Source organism: Lygodium microphyllum, chromosome 29, assembly GCF_053477565.2.
Source record: "Lygodium microphyllum isolate KBCC chromosome 29, Lygodium_microphyllum_v1.1.10, whole genome shotgun sequence".
NCBI lineage: Eukaryota > Viridiplantae > Streptophyta > Polypodiopsida > Schizaeales > Lygodiaceae > Lygodium > Lygodium microphyllum.
The window spans coordinates 39,176,842-39,192,790 of NC_141163.1; the positions used below are offsets into that span (position 1 = coordinate 39,176,842).

General features: G+C 40.6%; 1 protein-coding gene across 1 annotated transcript; it reads left to right on the forward strand.

The window, feature by feature from the left end:
* Positions 1-364: 364 nt before the first annotated feature.
* On the forward strand, positions 365-8,836 carry LOC148010536 (mechanosensitive ion channel protein 2, chloroplastic-like). The gene is made up of 13 exons (XM_087671133.1): positions 365-1,426; positions 1,505-1,576; positions 1,993-2,162; positions 3,534-3,657; positions 3,737-3,834; positions 3,976-4,089; positions 4,247-4,307; positions 4,401-4,550; positions 5,112-5,222; positions 5,344-5,511; positions 5,601-5,714; positions 7,228-7,284; positions 7,413-8,836. Exons 1-13 carry the CDS (start codon positions 1,358-1,360, stop codon positions 8,475-8,477), a joined length of 2,373 nt encoding a protein of 790 aa, XP_087527259.1. The 5' UTR covers positions 365-1,357; the 3' UTR covers positions 8,478-8,836.
* The last annotated feature ends 7,113 nt before the right edge of the window (positions 8,837-15,949 follow it).

The following is a 15,949-nucleotide window of genomic DNA, read 5'->3' on the forward strand; positions in this document are numbered from 1 at the left end:
AAGTTTCAACGTGTTCTTGTTGGTACGTGTTTTCATTTAAGTCATTCAAGAATTTCAGAACTTTCAACAATTTGTAAGCTTTGGGATCATGCTGTGAAATCAATATAAGCTTTTCTTTTTGTAATGGTGTTACTATCACACTTACAATGTTATCGAAGCAATGTAAGATTGGGAGTTAGGGTAAGTAAATCCTTCAACTCTAATGCAATATAGGATAAATTATGATTTTCTCATCAATTATAATCAAGTGATGTAGTATAGTATAAATTATAAATTTCTTATAAAATACGATTTAAGCTATGTGCATTATGTCAAGGGCTAATTAAATGATGGACGCTCTCAGAAATTAGAATTTCTTTTGATTGTCCTTAGTTGACTCACAGGCGATGGAATATGCGTTGATGGATGCTATCTCAACCATAAGAAAGGAAGGAAAGAAGGGAGCGAGGCGAGCCCGCCTCTTCATCATCATCATCATCTTCTGTGTAATCGGCCTTTAGGAGGTACAGAGCTCAGGCAAAGGAACAGGAAACAGTCAAAGCGCAGAATGCTGTTTCTCTAGGGCTCCATATCCACTGGCTTTTGCTGCTCAGTCCGGATCCTCACCCTGCCATTGCCCCCGGCCCTGCACTCCTTCGCATATCAGGTAAGCTCACGTGCTCCAAAGAAAAGCTGGAGAACACTGATCTGTGACCGACCTTGATTTCCGCGACCTACAGATCCCGCAAACCCTAATTTTTATCAGGGTTAAACCGATCTTTTCGCCATTGCCCTTGCGCGCACGCGATTCGTATTTATTCTGCGAAGAGCTCTTTGGAGGAGTAAGGAAAGTTCGTTTTTGGAGCTTGATCTTTTGGCGAATCGAGAGTATTTGTACAGAGAGGCATATCCAGGTTTTCCCTTGCTAAAGCTCCTCTGGTCATTTTGTGTACGGAAGGCGAAGGTTCTTTCTGCCAAGTGATTTTCATCAATCTTGTGTCGTCAAGTTGATCAAGCAATGATTACATGAGTGCTGGAGGTATCAAAAACACAGTATAGGGGCAGCGTCATTGTGAGCTATCAGGTTACACATTTCACATCTTTGTCGAGCTCGTTTCATGTTTGAGCTTGACAGTCTTGCTGCTGTGTCACTGCAATGATTGGAGTGCTGTCCTCGTTGAAAAGTTCAGTCAGCACAAGTGGTTACAGGCTTAATCAGCTAAAGTACAGCCAGTTACTGAGAATAAGGGGAGTAAAGTAAAAGCAGCAGTTGAGAATAATATCTATCTGTATATTGGTTTTGGACGTTTGGAGAATCTATTGCAGGAGCTGTTCTGATTCAAATAGGCATGTATAGAGTGCTGAAACAATAACCAAGATGTGCTCTTTACAGCTGCACAAGGTTGTGTCTACCACCCCTTCTGACAGGACATTTCACAGTTATAAGGTATGATAATTTATCGGCAGTGATGAGCAGTTCAATGTTCTCAAGGAAGTATGCATTAGTGCTGATTGTATGTTACAGGCTCAACAGCGGTCAATGCAGAGGTGTCATATTGCTCAATGGACAACTTCTGGCAGAGTTTCTCACTCATTGGTATGTATGTCAGTGATCTCTTCCATGTTTGATTATTTTCTGCTTATCCATCTCATATATGCACTTTTGTGCTTTGGTTCAGTGAATTTCCTTCATTTGTTACATGCAATCAAGTTCCTGGTAAACCCTGACATGCATATTCTAAGTTCAGAACATTCTGGTCCACATGTATGCTTTACAAGCAGAATGCTTAGAGCACAGATTTCATGTATGTCTTTATATCGAGAGGTATATTGTTTTAGTCTCAGAGATTTAGGGGTACATTGTTTTTCTGGAGATTTCAGTCAGTAGTTTGGAAGCTCTGTTCCATGTAAACTATGGGAACAAGCTGTGGTACAGGGTGTTTCCTAACAGCATAAAGCAGTTCATTGATTGCTTTTATAATTCCTGGTCTTAAGTCTGCTTTGAACTTTCAGGTCTTCACACAAACTCGGTGGTCCTTTTCTGTATGGGAGCAGACACAGAAGAAGAGACCTGTACAATCAAAGCATAGACTTTCAGTTTGTGCTTCTGCATCAGCAACTCCAGTCCCTTCTAAGGAGATTCTGAACTTCATCACAAAGTTTGCAACTAGCTCCTGCTCCTGGTGATTCCTCTACCCAGTTACTAAGCGGTGAACTTTAGAGACTTTCTGGTTGAATGCTTGATTAGAGATCTAGTGCCGTTTTCTTTCTTTTCATCATTGTGTTTTGGCCAGTATAATGGGGAAAATATATGAAACATTAGCAATCAACATGTTACATTGGAGACCCACTGCACCACCCAAAACTCAAAAAACTCCATGCCCTCTGCGGGCCGTGTCCTGCCAAAAACAAAAAAGAAAAGAATAAAGGGAAAAAAAAAGTGCATGTGTGTACACACACACAATCCCCAAAGAAAAAAAGGAAAATTTCACCATATATATGTAATTTTGGTCTTCCATAAAAAAACAAGAATGGCAGATTGTGGTTTTTTGGGGTCTCCTAATTCGAAGTACAAGCTGGGTACACAAAAGAAGGATTGTCCGAAAGCATCTTCATTCACTTGAAAATAATGTCAATCGTGTGTGTATTACATTTCCTTCCTTTTGATCATTTGATAGTAGTGACAATTCCTGTGTCAAAAGTTGATAAGTACGTATGTGATCATTTCCTATTGAGTGTGATGTTAAGTAAAGCCAACTCCAATTGTCTAGCCAAATTGTTCTTGAATAAATAATCTACGTCAGGAAGCAAAATTATCATGACTGGCTAAATCATTAAATCTGCAGCAAATGTCAAGTTTAGATGCATCCTCCAGTGGGCATCGTCAGTGCAGAAATCTCAACTATATACTACTTCGATACTATCTCAATCAATCCTATCCCTCTTAAGTGATTCTTCATAGTTCAACTGACCTCACTTCATCTTTATTCTCCTTGTTATGTACTAGCTAGGTGTGAGAGTATTCATAGTAATCACATGAGATGCACTTTAGCATCATGAACCTCTAGCTTTCTGGATTTAGAGCCAAATTGATTGTTTTTGGATGCCATTAAGACACACCTTAGGCAATCTTCTTCAAAAAATAGGAGAACTGACATTTTAAATATAACTTCAATTGAAGGATTACTTCTCATTATGCTAAGAAACTCTGAAAGCAAACAAATAATCAAAGCACCCTTGTCCCTAAAGGCAGAAGGTCATGCTGTTGGATCAACGGTTTCCACTCTCAGTCCCTCTCGGTCCCTCCGATTGACCCAGCGATAGGATCAAAGGTACTAGGTACCCATTGCATTTGAATTGCTGAACCAATCTGTGTTGGACCTGACTTTTGAACTAGAAAAATGACAGTAATAATAAGTTGATGTCCAGTAACTGCAGTTACTGTTAAGTATTTTAACCAGTACAGACATCATGTTAGAGGCTTTTATACAAACTTGCAAGTGTGAAGGTCTCTTTGTCCAGTGGTGGATCTGACACAGGAGAATTTGTTGCAGCATATTAAAGATTGCTCAGGAGAGTCAATTGTTTAGGCAATGTGCACCTGCTGTGGGTTTAATGGTTTTCGCAATGTGGGGTTTAGGGCCCCTACTTCGAGTCGTCCGGCACATTTTATTCCAGGTACTCTGTAGTCAGTTGGAATGATTCTGGTGCTTACATGTGTATTTTAGCATTCATGCTAATTGTACTTTGTGCACAGAAAGAAGATCGCTCTTGGAAAGAAAGTCAAACTCGTAACCTGATGACATCATACTTGCGGCCTGTAATGCTATGGATTGGAATAATCATGGTGTGCAGGTGTGTTTGCTGCATCTTCCTTTTCTTAAAGTTTTCCAGCTGTAAATCAGAAGGCATTTTACATTAGAGAGGGTTGAGTATAAGTGTAGCATGCATTTTTCAAGTTTCTTGTTGATGTGGATATATTGTATCTTATCGTAGGGCATTCGATCCTCTTGTACTATCGTCAGAAGCAAGCCAGGCAATCAAACAACGTTTTCTGAACTTCATCCGCTCTCTTTCTACAGTCTTGGCGTTTGCATATTGCACTGCCAGGTGATCAATTTCTTAGTGTGACCTTTCATACTTCAGTCTTGACTCTTTCTACAGTTTTGGCATTTGAATAATGCACCAGTAGGGGATTGCTTATTCTTTGGTTTATGATGACAAGTCATATCACTTCTAAACTGGTTTGATGTATTGTCATGACCAGTTTGACGCAGCAGCTACAAAAGGTTATGTTGGATCGACAGGACTCACAGGATTCTCGCAGTGTAAGCTAAGACTGCTCTCTGTTTCAAGCATGTGGCATGTTGCAAAATTATTTGGTAAGAGGCCGGACTCCTGAGTATTTAAATGTATTGCAGGTTGGGGCCCAATTTGTTGGGAATGCTGTTTATACAGCAGTCTGGATTGCTGCAGTATGCTTATTTATGGAACTGCTTGGGTTCTCTACCCAGAAGTGGCTAACAGCTGGTGGCCTTGGTACTGTATTACTGACACTAGCTGGACGTGAGGTAAGACATTTTGGGAACTTTTAACCTTGTCATTAAGGTGAACAGTTTGCCTCTTTATATGTTCTCTCGTGACTAAGTCCCCTGTAAGGCTTTAGACATCTCTATACCTCTGAATCATAACAGCTTGGCTTTGGTATACAACTTGGAATGTGGGAAGGATGGTTTGATGCTTCCAAAGCTTGATTTGAACATTGTGCTTGGTGCTTTGTGGGACCTTGCTGCTTCATTTGTATGTCGGGATGTTGAAAAAGCAGGGATGCTTTAATGGGGGAGGTGGGGAGCAGAGGGCCAGAAAGGGAAAGGGTGTAGACTGGAAGAGGCAGAACAGCTGCACACTAATAAGCATCCGGGTACCCTTCAAGGGGGCAAGAGAGAGGAAGGATTGTAGATGTATTCTCAAGTCATCTCTTACCATTGTGTGATCTCTGTTCTTAGATGTGAAGCTGTTATGAATGGCAGCATCTTCTAGCAGGGGAAGCTAATTGTATTTCTGAAGTGTCAATGGCTCTTATGTTCTACATTTTGTAGTATAGAAGCTAACCTGATGAACTGTGATGACAGATATTTACAAATTTTCTGTCAAGTATAATGATACATGCAACACGGCCCTTCGTTTTAAATGAATGGATACAAACTAAAATTGATGGTTATGAAGTGTCAGGTACAGTTGAGGTAAGATTTTTTTCTTCTTTTTGGTTTAGATTGCTTCTCTTTGTTGTAATAAAATTTGCAATAGGTGCAGCACGTCTCTCCATTTTTAGGACCGCTAATTTAATTTTTTGTTTTTATATAGCATGTGGGCTGGTGGTCTCCAACAATTGTCAGAGGTGATGACCGTGAGGCTGTTCATATACCGAATCACAAGTTTACAGTTAGTGTTGTTCGAAACTTGAGTCAAAAATCACATTGGCGGATCAAGACACATTTTGGGATAAGCCACTTAGATGTCAGCAAAATACCAGTAAGTGATTTTTTTGGCCTAATAGTTTAAAAAATGCCCGTTTTCTTGTATCTTTGTTGGTGCTAAACCAGATGTACAAAATTTTGCAGAGCATTGTAGCAGACATGCGCAAGGTTCTAGCAAAGCATCCACAGGTCGAACAGAGGAGGCTACACAGAAGGGTCTTTTTCGAGAATATTAATCACGAAAATCAGGCTCTTTTGGTAACATATCCTGTCACCGTCTTTGATTGTAGCACTGTCTGTATGGTAGAAGGTTTTGTGAGAAAGCAGAGTTGCTATACAAAGCGCTAATATAAGATAGAAAAATTTACTATTCTTGAGGTATTACTGTATGCCATTTTTTGGTCTAGTTTTTTGCTTAACCAAAGAGGGAGGGAAGGGGCAGGGAGGAATATGAATGTATTAATGTTTGACATATAAGGTGTGCCTTTACATAGACAGATTTGAACTTATTCTTTGAGAGTGGATCTAGGTGCAAGATGGGTTAATTACTAAGTGTCGGGTGTAGGTGCTTTTCTCCTTGATGTTTTCCCTATGTAGGGAAGAGGACACCCATAGGGAGAGGATTGACTGATAGTTAGGAATAAGGAGGTTTGTCAAGCCTCTGAGTTGAAATGAAGTGATATTCAGGATGGCTTGTCTTAGACCCAGTTCTAGGATTTCTGATGTATGTGAAATTATTATCCAATCCTAATAAAGGTGGTAACATGCAAGACATGGAGATGTTTGAGCATTCTTGTGATTGAGGTATGTGAGATACTTTGGGAATGATTATTTCAGCATTGGCTGCACACTTGGAAAGGAGGGGCTGAGGAATACTCACTGTGATTTTGCTAGTTCTTCTCTGAGTATAGCTGGTTGAAAAGGAAAGCTTTATGAATATATTAGTATATTTTTTCCTGGCTGCAGCCTCTTGTATATGCGTGTTTTATTAGGCTAATATTTTCTAGAGAGTGTGAACCCTCACAGATTGATAAACCATAGATGAAACTTTAACTGTGCTTCTGTCCTTAGAATTTATTATATATTTTTTGGAAAGCTCTGAAATTTTAATATTTTAGTCATTCCAATGAGTCATTTTGGGTGATGCTGACTGTGATGTTTGCTATTTCTTCTTTGAGCATAGCTGGTTGAAAAGGAAAGGTTTATGAGCATACCAGTCTCCTTTTGCCTGGCTGCAGTCTCTTGTTTATGCATGGTTTATCAGTCCAATATTTTCTAGAGTAAGTATGGACCATTGCAGACTGATAATTCATAGATGAGACTTTAATTATGGTTCTATCCTTTTCTGGGTTTGGGGGGGTGCAAGCCCCAAATCTTAATGTTTTATTGATTCCAATGAGTCATTTTGGAATGTCCACTGTGAGGTTTGCTATCTCTTCTTTGAGCATAGATGGTTGAAAAGGAAAGCTTTATGAACATACCAGTTCTTTTTCCTGGTTGCAGTGCCTTGTTTATGCATGTTTTATCCCTATCTTTTCTAGACTACGTTTTAACCTTAAAGATTGATAAGTCATAGATGAGGTGATGGAAGAGTTATCTGTGGCTCTGTCCTTGACTTTTTTTTTTGGGCAACCTCTGAAGTTTGATTTTTGATCAATTCCAGTGTGCATTTCTAATCGGTATACTGGTTTACTTGGACATATTTGACCAAATTGCTCTATCTAATTAATATTTGAGTCATGCCCAAAAATAATATTATTCATGTCTACAGGTATTGGTTTCCTGCTTTGTGAAGACTCCCCATTTTGAGGAATACTTACGTGTGAAGGTAAAATGAATATAAACACTGCAGGAAACATGGATTATTGAGACACACTTAATGTAGGACATAAGAGTGGCCCACAATAAGTTAATTTGCCAAGGACCAGGGCTTACTTTAGGATTGTGCATTTGCAGGAAACTATTCTGCTAGATTTACTGAAGGTTATAAGTCATCATCATGCTCGCCTGGCAACCCCTATACGTTCAGTCCAACGTGTATCTGATGACATGGAATCTCGCAGTACTCCTTTTCGAGACATGAAAAGTTCTGCAGAAGCACAAGGCAGGCCATATCTTCTGATTGAAGCCAGTGCAATTACAGCACAACGGGATTCCGATCAACATTCAAATGGAAAGCATGTTCATTCACAGTCTAAGGATGCACCAGTGATTGATGGATCTGATAATGGTTCAGGGACGGTAGTAAATGAGAATACTGCTGAGGTATCTGTTGATTTGAAGGGAACCTCAAAGCACAAGCCCCAGCTGGAGGGACTTGACTCAATGGGTCTAAATTCAAAAGATATCACTTTACTAGGAGCAGCCTTTGAAAAACCTCCAGCGAACATTCCTGAAGGTCCAGTCGCATCTACCACTACCTCATTTGATACGGCAGAAGGTGAGAAGGCTGCCTCCAAATCTACTGCAGAGACTGCACAAGTGAGAACTGAAAAGTCATCACATAAGACTTCAGATCAGCTTCCTCAGCCTCGAATTGAAAAGGGCACTACCAGAGGCAGTGAGCAAATACTACAGTCTTCAAGTAAAAAAGTACAGAAAACGTCAGTGAAAGGTGCCGAAGAAGTGGAGCCTTCTTCCATTAGGGAAGAAAAAATAGCTGCAGAAGGAAGTAGTGATCTTGATCAATCACCAAAAAAAGCAGATGACCATCAACGGGTGGATGCCAGGCGGTTGCATGCACATGGGACTTCATCACACACTACAGCTTCTAAACAGGAGATGGAGCGGAGTACTGGTACTTCTTCAGGAACAAAGCCTCCACTACAAGACAACCTTGTTTTAGGTGTGGCGCTGGATGGGCCAAAGCGAACACTGCCCCTTGACAATGAAGTTGTTTCACCAAGTGAGCAGAAAGAATTGGTGGGATCACGCAATGGGAACTCAAATAATGCTGTAAAAGAGAGGCGAGAGAGCCCCCAAACCTCAAATACAAGCCCCCCTGAAGGGAGAGAAAAGTAAATATACCTGTCAGGTTTTACAGAAAAAGCTTTCAGTAAAGCCCCAAAGTATCCGCTCCAGATAGTGGAGCAATGTAGAGACCATTCCAATGGACATATTGTATTTAGCCCATCTCTTGGTATCTACATCTGAATGAGCTTCCCTTTCTGGAGTAAGATTTGGAGATTCTTAATTTGCAATTGATGCAGGATGCCTCTGATAGGCATTTCACCCAATAATTTGAGGTGTGGTTAATGTACCTTTCAAACATGTAAAATGTTATTATGTGGGAATCCAGGATTGACTTGTTAAACCAGTTTTACACATTTCTTACACAGTGCATCTACTGGATGATGTTTTCTTGCTTCCAGATTCTGGAGTGATTGTTGCATCAGAAAGCGAGTGTAATTGGATGACACTTAGGATCGCAAGCAGTTTTTTACAGAATACTAATTGAATCATGCATGTTCACTGTTCTATAAAAGTATAGCCTATTTTTTATGTTAATTGATTTTTCATCTATTTGAATACATGTGGGGTATTCCAAAGCTTATTCATCATATCTGTGGGAAAGCATGGTAAAAGACTGAACAATTAGTAGGAAGTTGAGTTTATGGAGAACTGGGCATTCTTATATATGCAATCTTGTAAGAGGGTCATTATAATCACAAGCTTATGACCTTATAAATCTTCAGGATTTGTAAGCTTGTTCAGCCCACAGAAGACTGCAAGTTCGATGAATGTGTGTTGCAGGTTTGCATGCCTTCCACAAGGGCTGCCATAGTGCAAGTTGTCACCAAATGTGATGACCATTCATATCCTAGAGTTGATTTTTAGGCCTTGCCTCACATGTGCTTGTAACTTATTGACTAAGCCATAGAGATCGAACACAATTAGACTCAACAAGCTTCTTAGGGATGACTAATGAAGAGATTTTTGTTGGATGTTTGAATGTTCGAAACACGCGGACCAGAACAACCATAGGATAATTTTTATGGATGTTTGGATGTTGTAAACACAAGGCCTATATCATTTGTTCCTTAAAATTTTTGTTGTGGCTTTGGTAGCTCCTCAACATCCTTTTCTCTTGAACCTCCTCCTTTTTACCATGCCTTTGTTCTTTTCATAGTGTCTTCTTGTTCTATTTGCTTGAAACACACAAGTATGCATGTGAGTGTGCGCTCATGAACGCATGCGTGTGTGTGCACACACAAAGTTTGGCTTTGTGTGTGTGAGAGAGAGAGAGAGAGAGAGAGAGAGAGAGAGAGAGAGAGAGTGGTATTAATGTCCTTTTAGATGTCTCAAGGATAAAGGCACACATCAAGGTTTTAGTTGCAATTGATTAATAGGGGCCATTGGCACAAAAATAAACCCACCTCAAGGTGCCATCGACAAAAAGAAAGCCACTTGCTAAAGCTAGTACAGTTATTAAATACATCATGATCCAAAACACAACATTGCTTAGGTATTTTGAACTCATGTATGATCTTTTTGCCACCTCGAGCTGTTTTTATCTTGGTGATTTCACTTGGTTTGGATTTCAAAGTTGCTCGATTCTTCCCTTACTTGATGAGTTTGCATGATATTATCTACTTGAACCCTTTCTCTTCTAGAATTGGTCTTAGTTTGGTCACTACCTTGTATGTCTTTGGACATTCATGGCGGTGTTTCATCATCGCGTTTCTCTTGTGTTATTTCATCCCATTTGTCAGGAAGGCCTTCCAACATGCATGAAATGCAATCTTCTTTTGCAATTTAGCTTCATTAACCATTGAAAATATAGTGCCTATCATACCTTGCTTTTTGTTGCCTTTGTTTTGATTTTCTTTTGTACTTCCTCTCATGTTGGTTGCTATTTCTTTGATTTCATCCTCAATCTTCGTATTAGTTGTCACCAGCTCTGTTGCCAGCATTTCCTTTAGCTCCACTAGGCACATGAGTACTTTGGCAAGTGAGTCTTTCAAAACCACATTCTTTGCTTTCAAGTTGCAAACTCGTTGCTGCAAAGTTTAGGAGGTAATGCCAAGATCATTGGAAAAGTCATTGGATACATCTTGATATTAGGGCAAGAGCTTAAGTCTAACCCTTACACAAGGGGAGGTGACTAGGGAGCTAAGAAACCACTTAGGCTTGTGTGTATGAACCGATCCTTACATATAAAAGGGGGGAAGGGGGGAAATAAAATGGAAGGGCGTGTGCGAGTCTTGACCATAATTGAGTATTGATTAACCATAGCAAGGCCAATTGACATGGGTTGAGACTGACTAACAGTTGGGTGCACATGATAAAAGGAAAGTGATGTAGCTTGCAATGATTAGAATAATGGAGAAGGATTCTTGCTATTTCTATGTCTTCTTGGGTCTCTAGAAATCGTGGCAGAGATGACAAACGCATTTACCTGTTAGCCCTCTTAGTCCTCCACGATCAACTAATCATGATGAACCAATGTACACATAGCTAGAACTACCAAGCCATATGGAGAAAATGATGAATGTTGTGAGCTTTATGTTACATCAAATGAATGCAATGACTCATGCTCTTGACATTCTTGGAGGAACAACAATGACATCGACCTTCATCACTGAATCCTAGGGTACAACTATACTCTTTTGTCACCCTTCCAAAAGAGGATGTCCTTTTTGGCTAGATCACTTCGACACTGTGGTGGGATACCATTCTTAGACATAAGAATGGAAAACCAAAGAAATTAGAATATTACTAGATGGTATAGTAGCCACATGCTATGTATATTAAGCATATCAAATACAAGAAAATTGGCAACCATGTAAATAAATTGTTGGTGAAGCATTTTGCAAATCAAAATATCACACAATCTACCTTGAGACAATTGTGAAAATGTGAAAAATGTAAAAAATTACATGGCTCAACGAACAGAATTTGACAAAGAGATAGAGAGTACACAACAAATAAGAGGAGAATAACAAAATTTCTTTATCTCCAAACAACTGATACAAAGATGGCTCTGTCCACCTGTGCGCTTCCATTGTGAAGCTTAGATGGCGATCTAGACAGAAGATAGGTGAAGAGCAACTTTGACTGGGTGAAAGATGGATAATTGATGGATGTGAAAGGGTTTAGCTTTTATAGCTTGTGAAGGGGGTCATGATGGATGACCTTCCATATGCCCACCTGTCTGTTGACCTTCCATGTGCCCATGTGTCTGTTGACCTTCCATATGCACGTGTCTGTTGACCTTCCATGTGCGCATGTGTTTGTTGACCTTCCATGTGCACCTCCACTAGTTGGCCAGGGAATATTCTAGGGCCCCTGATAACTCTCTTACCCCGCAACTCGATGCAATGTGCCTCAAGTTGCTACCAGCTTAACTACTCTGTCTAACCCAAAAATTAGACCACAACGGTCACCTTTTTGCCATCTGGTCACATAGACCTCATTTGACATACAAGTCAGGACTCAACCAATGTTCGGGTTCACATATGGCTTCTCCTCATAATGGGGGCCTTACAACTTTGAGCACCATGGATCATTGGTGGCACCTTATGAGGGTGGGGCATTAAGCATATCTAACATCCCCCCTCAATGTCCACCCGCATGTGAACTATATCCTCGGCCCAATGCCAAGTCTCTGAAGATGAACTTGAAGCAGATCCTTCGTAAGTGCTTTGGTGAAGATATCTGCTCCATTCTCCTCTGTTGGACAGTAGACCAGTTCCACTATTCCATCCTTGATCAAATCACACACATAGTGATACTGGATCTCTATATGTTTGGTGCGCTCATGAAACACTGGATTTTTGGCAATGGCGATGCAACTCTGATTGTCACATCTCAGGATAGTTGGTTCTTCATCCTGCACTCCCATATGCCATAGGATCATTCTCAACCATACTGCTTCACATGCAACAAAACAAGCTGCCTTGTACTCTATTTCGGTAGAAGACAATGCCATTGTTGGCTGCTTCTTACTAATCCAAGAGAAAATTCCTGAACCTAAAGAGAAACAATAACCAGAAACAGACTTCTTGGAATCACTGTCTCTTGCCCAATTTGAGTCATAATTCCCCATAAGAGAAGTTCCGAAACTGTATGTGATACCATAGTCAAGAGTTTACTTCAAGTATCTGAGCACTCGCATCCCAGCTTTCCAATGACTCTCATGAGGTTTGTTTGAGAACCTGCTCAAAACACCAACATCAAAACTAATATCTGGTCTGGTGTTACACAAGTAGATCAGAGTGCCGACCAACCTCCTGTACCTCCCAATTTCTACTAGTGCTGATGTATCCTCAATGGATAACTTTGCATTCACCTCCATAGGTGTAGCTATCTCCTTGCACTTAGTCATGCCAAATGCCTTTAAGATCTCCCATGCATACTTCTCTTGAGAGATGAAGATCCTTCTTGGCTCTTGCCAGACTTCAATCCCCAAACAATAGTGTAGCAAGCCTAAGCCTGTCATTTCAAACTCAGAACTCAAAGCCTTTCGAGTTTGGTTGATCATATCTTCATAGTCACATGTAATAAGAAGGCCGTCCACATATAGGACAATCACTACAAACTTTTTACCATCCTTGTAAACATACAAGTTAGCATTCGAGGCACATCTTTTGAAGTTTAAGCTTAAAAAGAACTTATCTATCTGCTGGTACCATGCTATGGGGGACTTGTTTTAGCCCATACAATGCCTTCTTCAGCTTACACGTTTTGTTCTCAGAATGGGGGGTCTCAAACCCTGGTGGCTGAGCCACGTACACCTCCTCCTTGAGGTCACCATTTAAGAATGTTGATTTAACATCCATTTGGTAAATTTGCCTCAATTGCCAGAATGACCTCAAGGGTTTGATTTAAGAATGTTGATTTAACATCCATTTGAACTATATAGACCTTTCTTGTTGGTCATATGACGGGAGGCCCCACTATCCAACACCCATGATTCAGTGGTAGATTCTTCTTGCGCCGAGGAGCACACTTCCTCAACGGTCGCCATGAATAACTCCAACTCTGCTTCAGTCATATTGGCTGTCTCTTTCCCTTTACTTTTAAGGGTACCATTCTTTTCATCTGGCTTCTTGACACGATAATCTGCGATTGCATGTCCTTTCTTCTTGAAGTAGAAGCACTTTCCTTGAAACTTCTTCTTTCCGCCCTTCTTCTTTTTGTCCCCATCATTTTTGGTGGAGGAACCACCTTTGCCTTTTGCATTGGCAAAGAATGCAGCATCTCCATGATTGCTTCCTTGTCGGGCTTTCAATCTCAACACCTCCTTCATAAATAATGCATAAAATCCTCAAAAGTGAAAGCTTGAGGTCTCACCTGAGTATTAAGGGCAATTACTAGTCCATCAAAATTTTGTGGACAAATCCGAAGACACCTCTGAGCTAGGTCTTGCCTAGTCTTTTGTATCCTAGTGCCAGCCATCTGGTCTTGCAAATTATTAATCCGAGTGATGAATGTCAAGATTGTGGGAGAGAAGGAAGGAGTCTCACTTGTAGCTTTCTTGCTTGCACAATGGGGGAATACACACACAGGTGGAGGCTGAAAACAGTTTTCCTCTTCTTAGTTGTGTTTGCCAAAAAGAACTCAAGTACAAAGAAATAGAAGAACCCTATATATGGGTCTCAAACCAAACTCAACTAACTAAGGTGGCATACTAACTGAGCCACGAACTAGAGTAGATAAGGATAGCTGTCATCTGGCTATTATTCATGGGCAGTGTACCAACTGCATCTGTAGCTAACAAGTTGGTGACATAAATGCACAACGGTCACCTTGGCATATCACGAGTGGAGCTTGATATCTCAACACTTCCCCTTGAGCTCAATCCCAATTCCTGCACACTAAGTAGGTCTCTGAACTTGTGTAGCTTCTCTGCGCCCAATGCCTTTGTAAATATGTCAGCTACCTGATCCTCTGTGCTGACATAAACTAGATCAATAAGACCTAGTAAAACCCTCTCTCCCACATAGTGATAATGCACCTCAATGTGCTTTGTTCTAGCATGATAGACTGGGTTATTTGCCAAGTGTATACTACTCATGTTGTCACAATAAATGACAATTGGCCCATCTGTAGGCTGATCCATATCATAAAGTAGCTTATGCAACCAAGCTACCTCACATGCAACCATTGCTGCGCTCCTGTACTCAGCCTCTGTGCTCGACAAGGCAACTGTAGGCTGTTTCTTGCTGCTCCAAGTGACTGCAGCACTCCCAAAAGAGAACACATATCCACTGGTAGATCGTCTATCAGCAATACTACCAGCCCAATCGGCATCAGTATATCCATGCAACGGTATTTGAATTCCAATCTCATAAAATAGTCCATATTGCAATGTGGACTTCACATACCTGAGTATGCGTCTAGTCGCATCCAAATGCGGTTTCCTTGGAGCCTGCATAAACTGACTTACCAATCCAACAGCATAGCTCAAATATGGCCTAGTAATAGTCATATAAATCAAACTTCCTACTATGCGTCTGTACATAGTAGGGTCTTCGAGAAGCTCACCTGCATCTACGCTCAGCTTCACATTCTGCTCCAAAGGAACTGAAATAGGCTTATAGCCTGTCATCCCATATTTGGACAGCATGTCCAATCCATACTACCTCTGCAAGAGCCATATCCCACTTGGTGATCTAATCACCTCAATGCCCAAGAAATAACGCAGCTCTCCCAAATCCTTCATCTCAAACTTCTGCTTCAATAGCATTTTCACATGAATGATATCTTCATCACTGTCACCTGTCATAATCAAATCATCAACATAAATGACAAGTAGCATAATACCTTTCTCTGTTTTTCTCACATAAAGTGAGAAATCTGCCTTGGAAATCTGAAAGCCAATAGTGACAAGATACTGTCCTATCTTGTCAGACCATGCTCTAGGTGCTTGCTTCAAGCCATACAAGGCTTTCTTCAACCTACAAACAAACTCAGGATGAACAACATGCACATAACCTGGTGGCTTCTCCATATAGACCTCTTCTTGCAAATCACCATGCAAGAAGGCATTCTTTACATCCATCTGATGTAAAGACCATCCCTTTGATGCAGCCATAGCAATGACTGCTCTTACGGTTGCCATCCTTGCAACCGGACTGAATATTTCTTCATAATCAATGCCATATGTTTGTGCATACCCCTTGACTACTAATCTTGCCTTGTATCTGTTCACAGAACCATCTGCATTGTGCTTCACCTTATAAACCCACTTACAACCAATTGCATTCTTATCTTTAGGCAAAGGTACTAATTCCCATGTAGCATTTGCTTCCAAGGCATCCATTTCTTCATCCATGGCTTTCTCCCATTTTTCTTTTCCCATGGCTTGCTCAAAAGAAGAGGGTTCTAGTTCCTGTATCACTTTGACCATATAGGCATAGTGAATGGCTGTAAATCCATCATATTTCAGCCTATCCACAGGATACCTAGCTCTAGTAGACTTGCGTAAAGTAGGTTCACTCCCAGATGCTCTCAAAACATCCCTGGTCTTCCTTACTCCAGGTGTAACA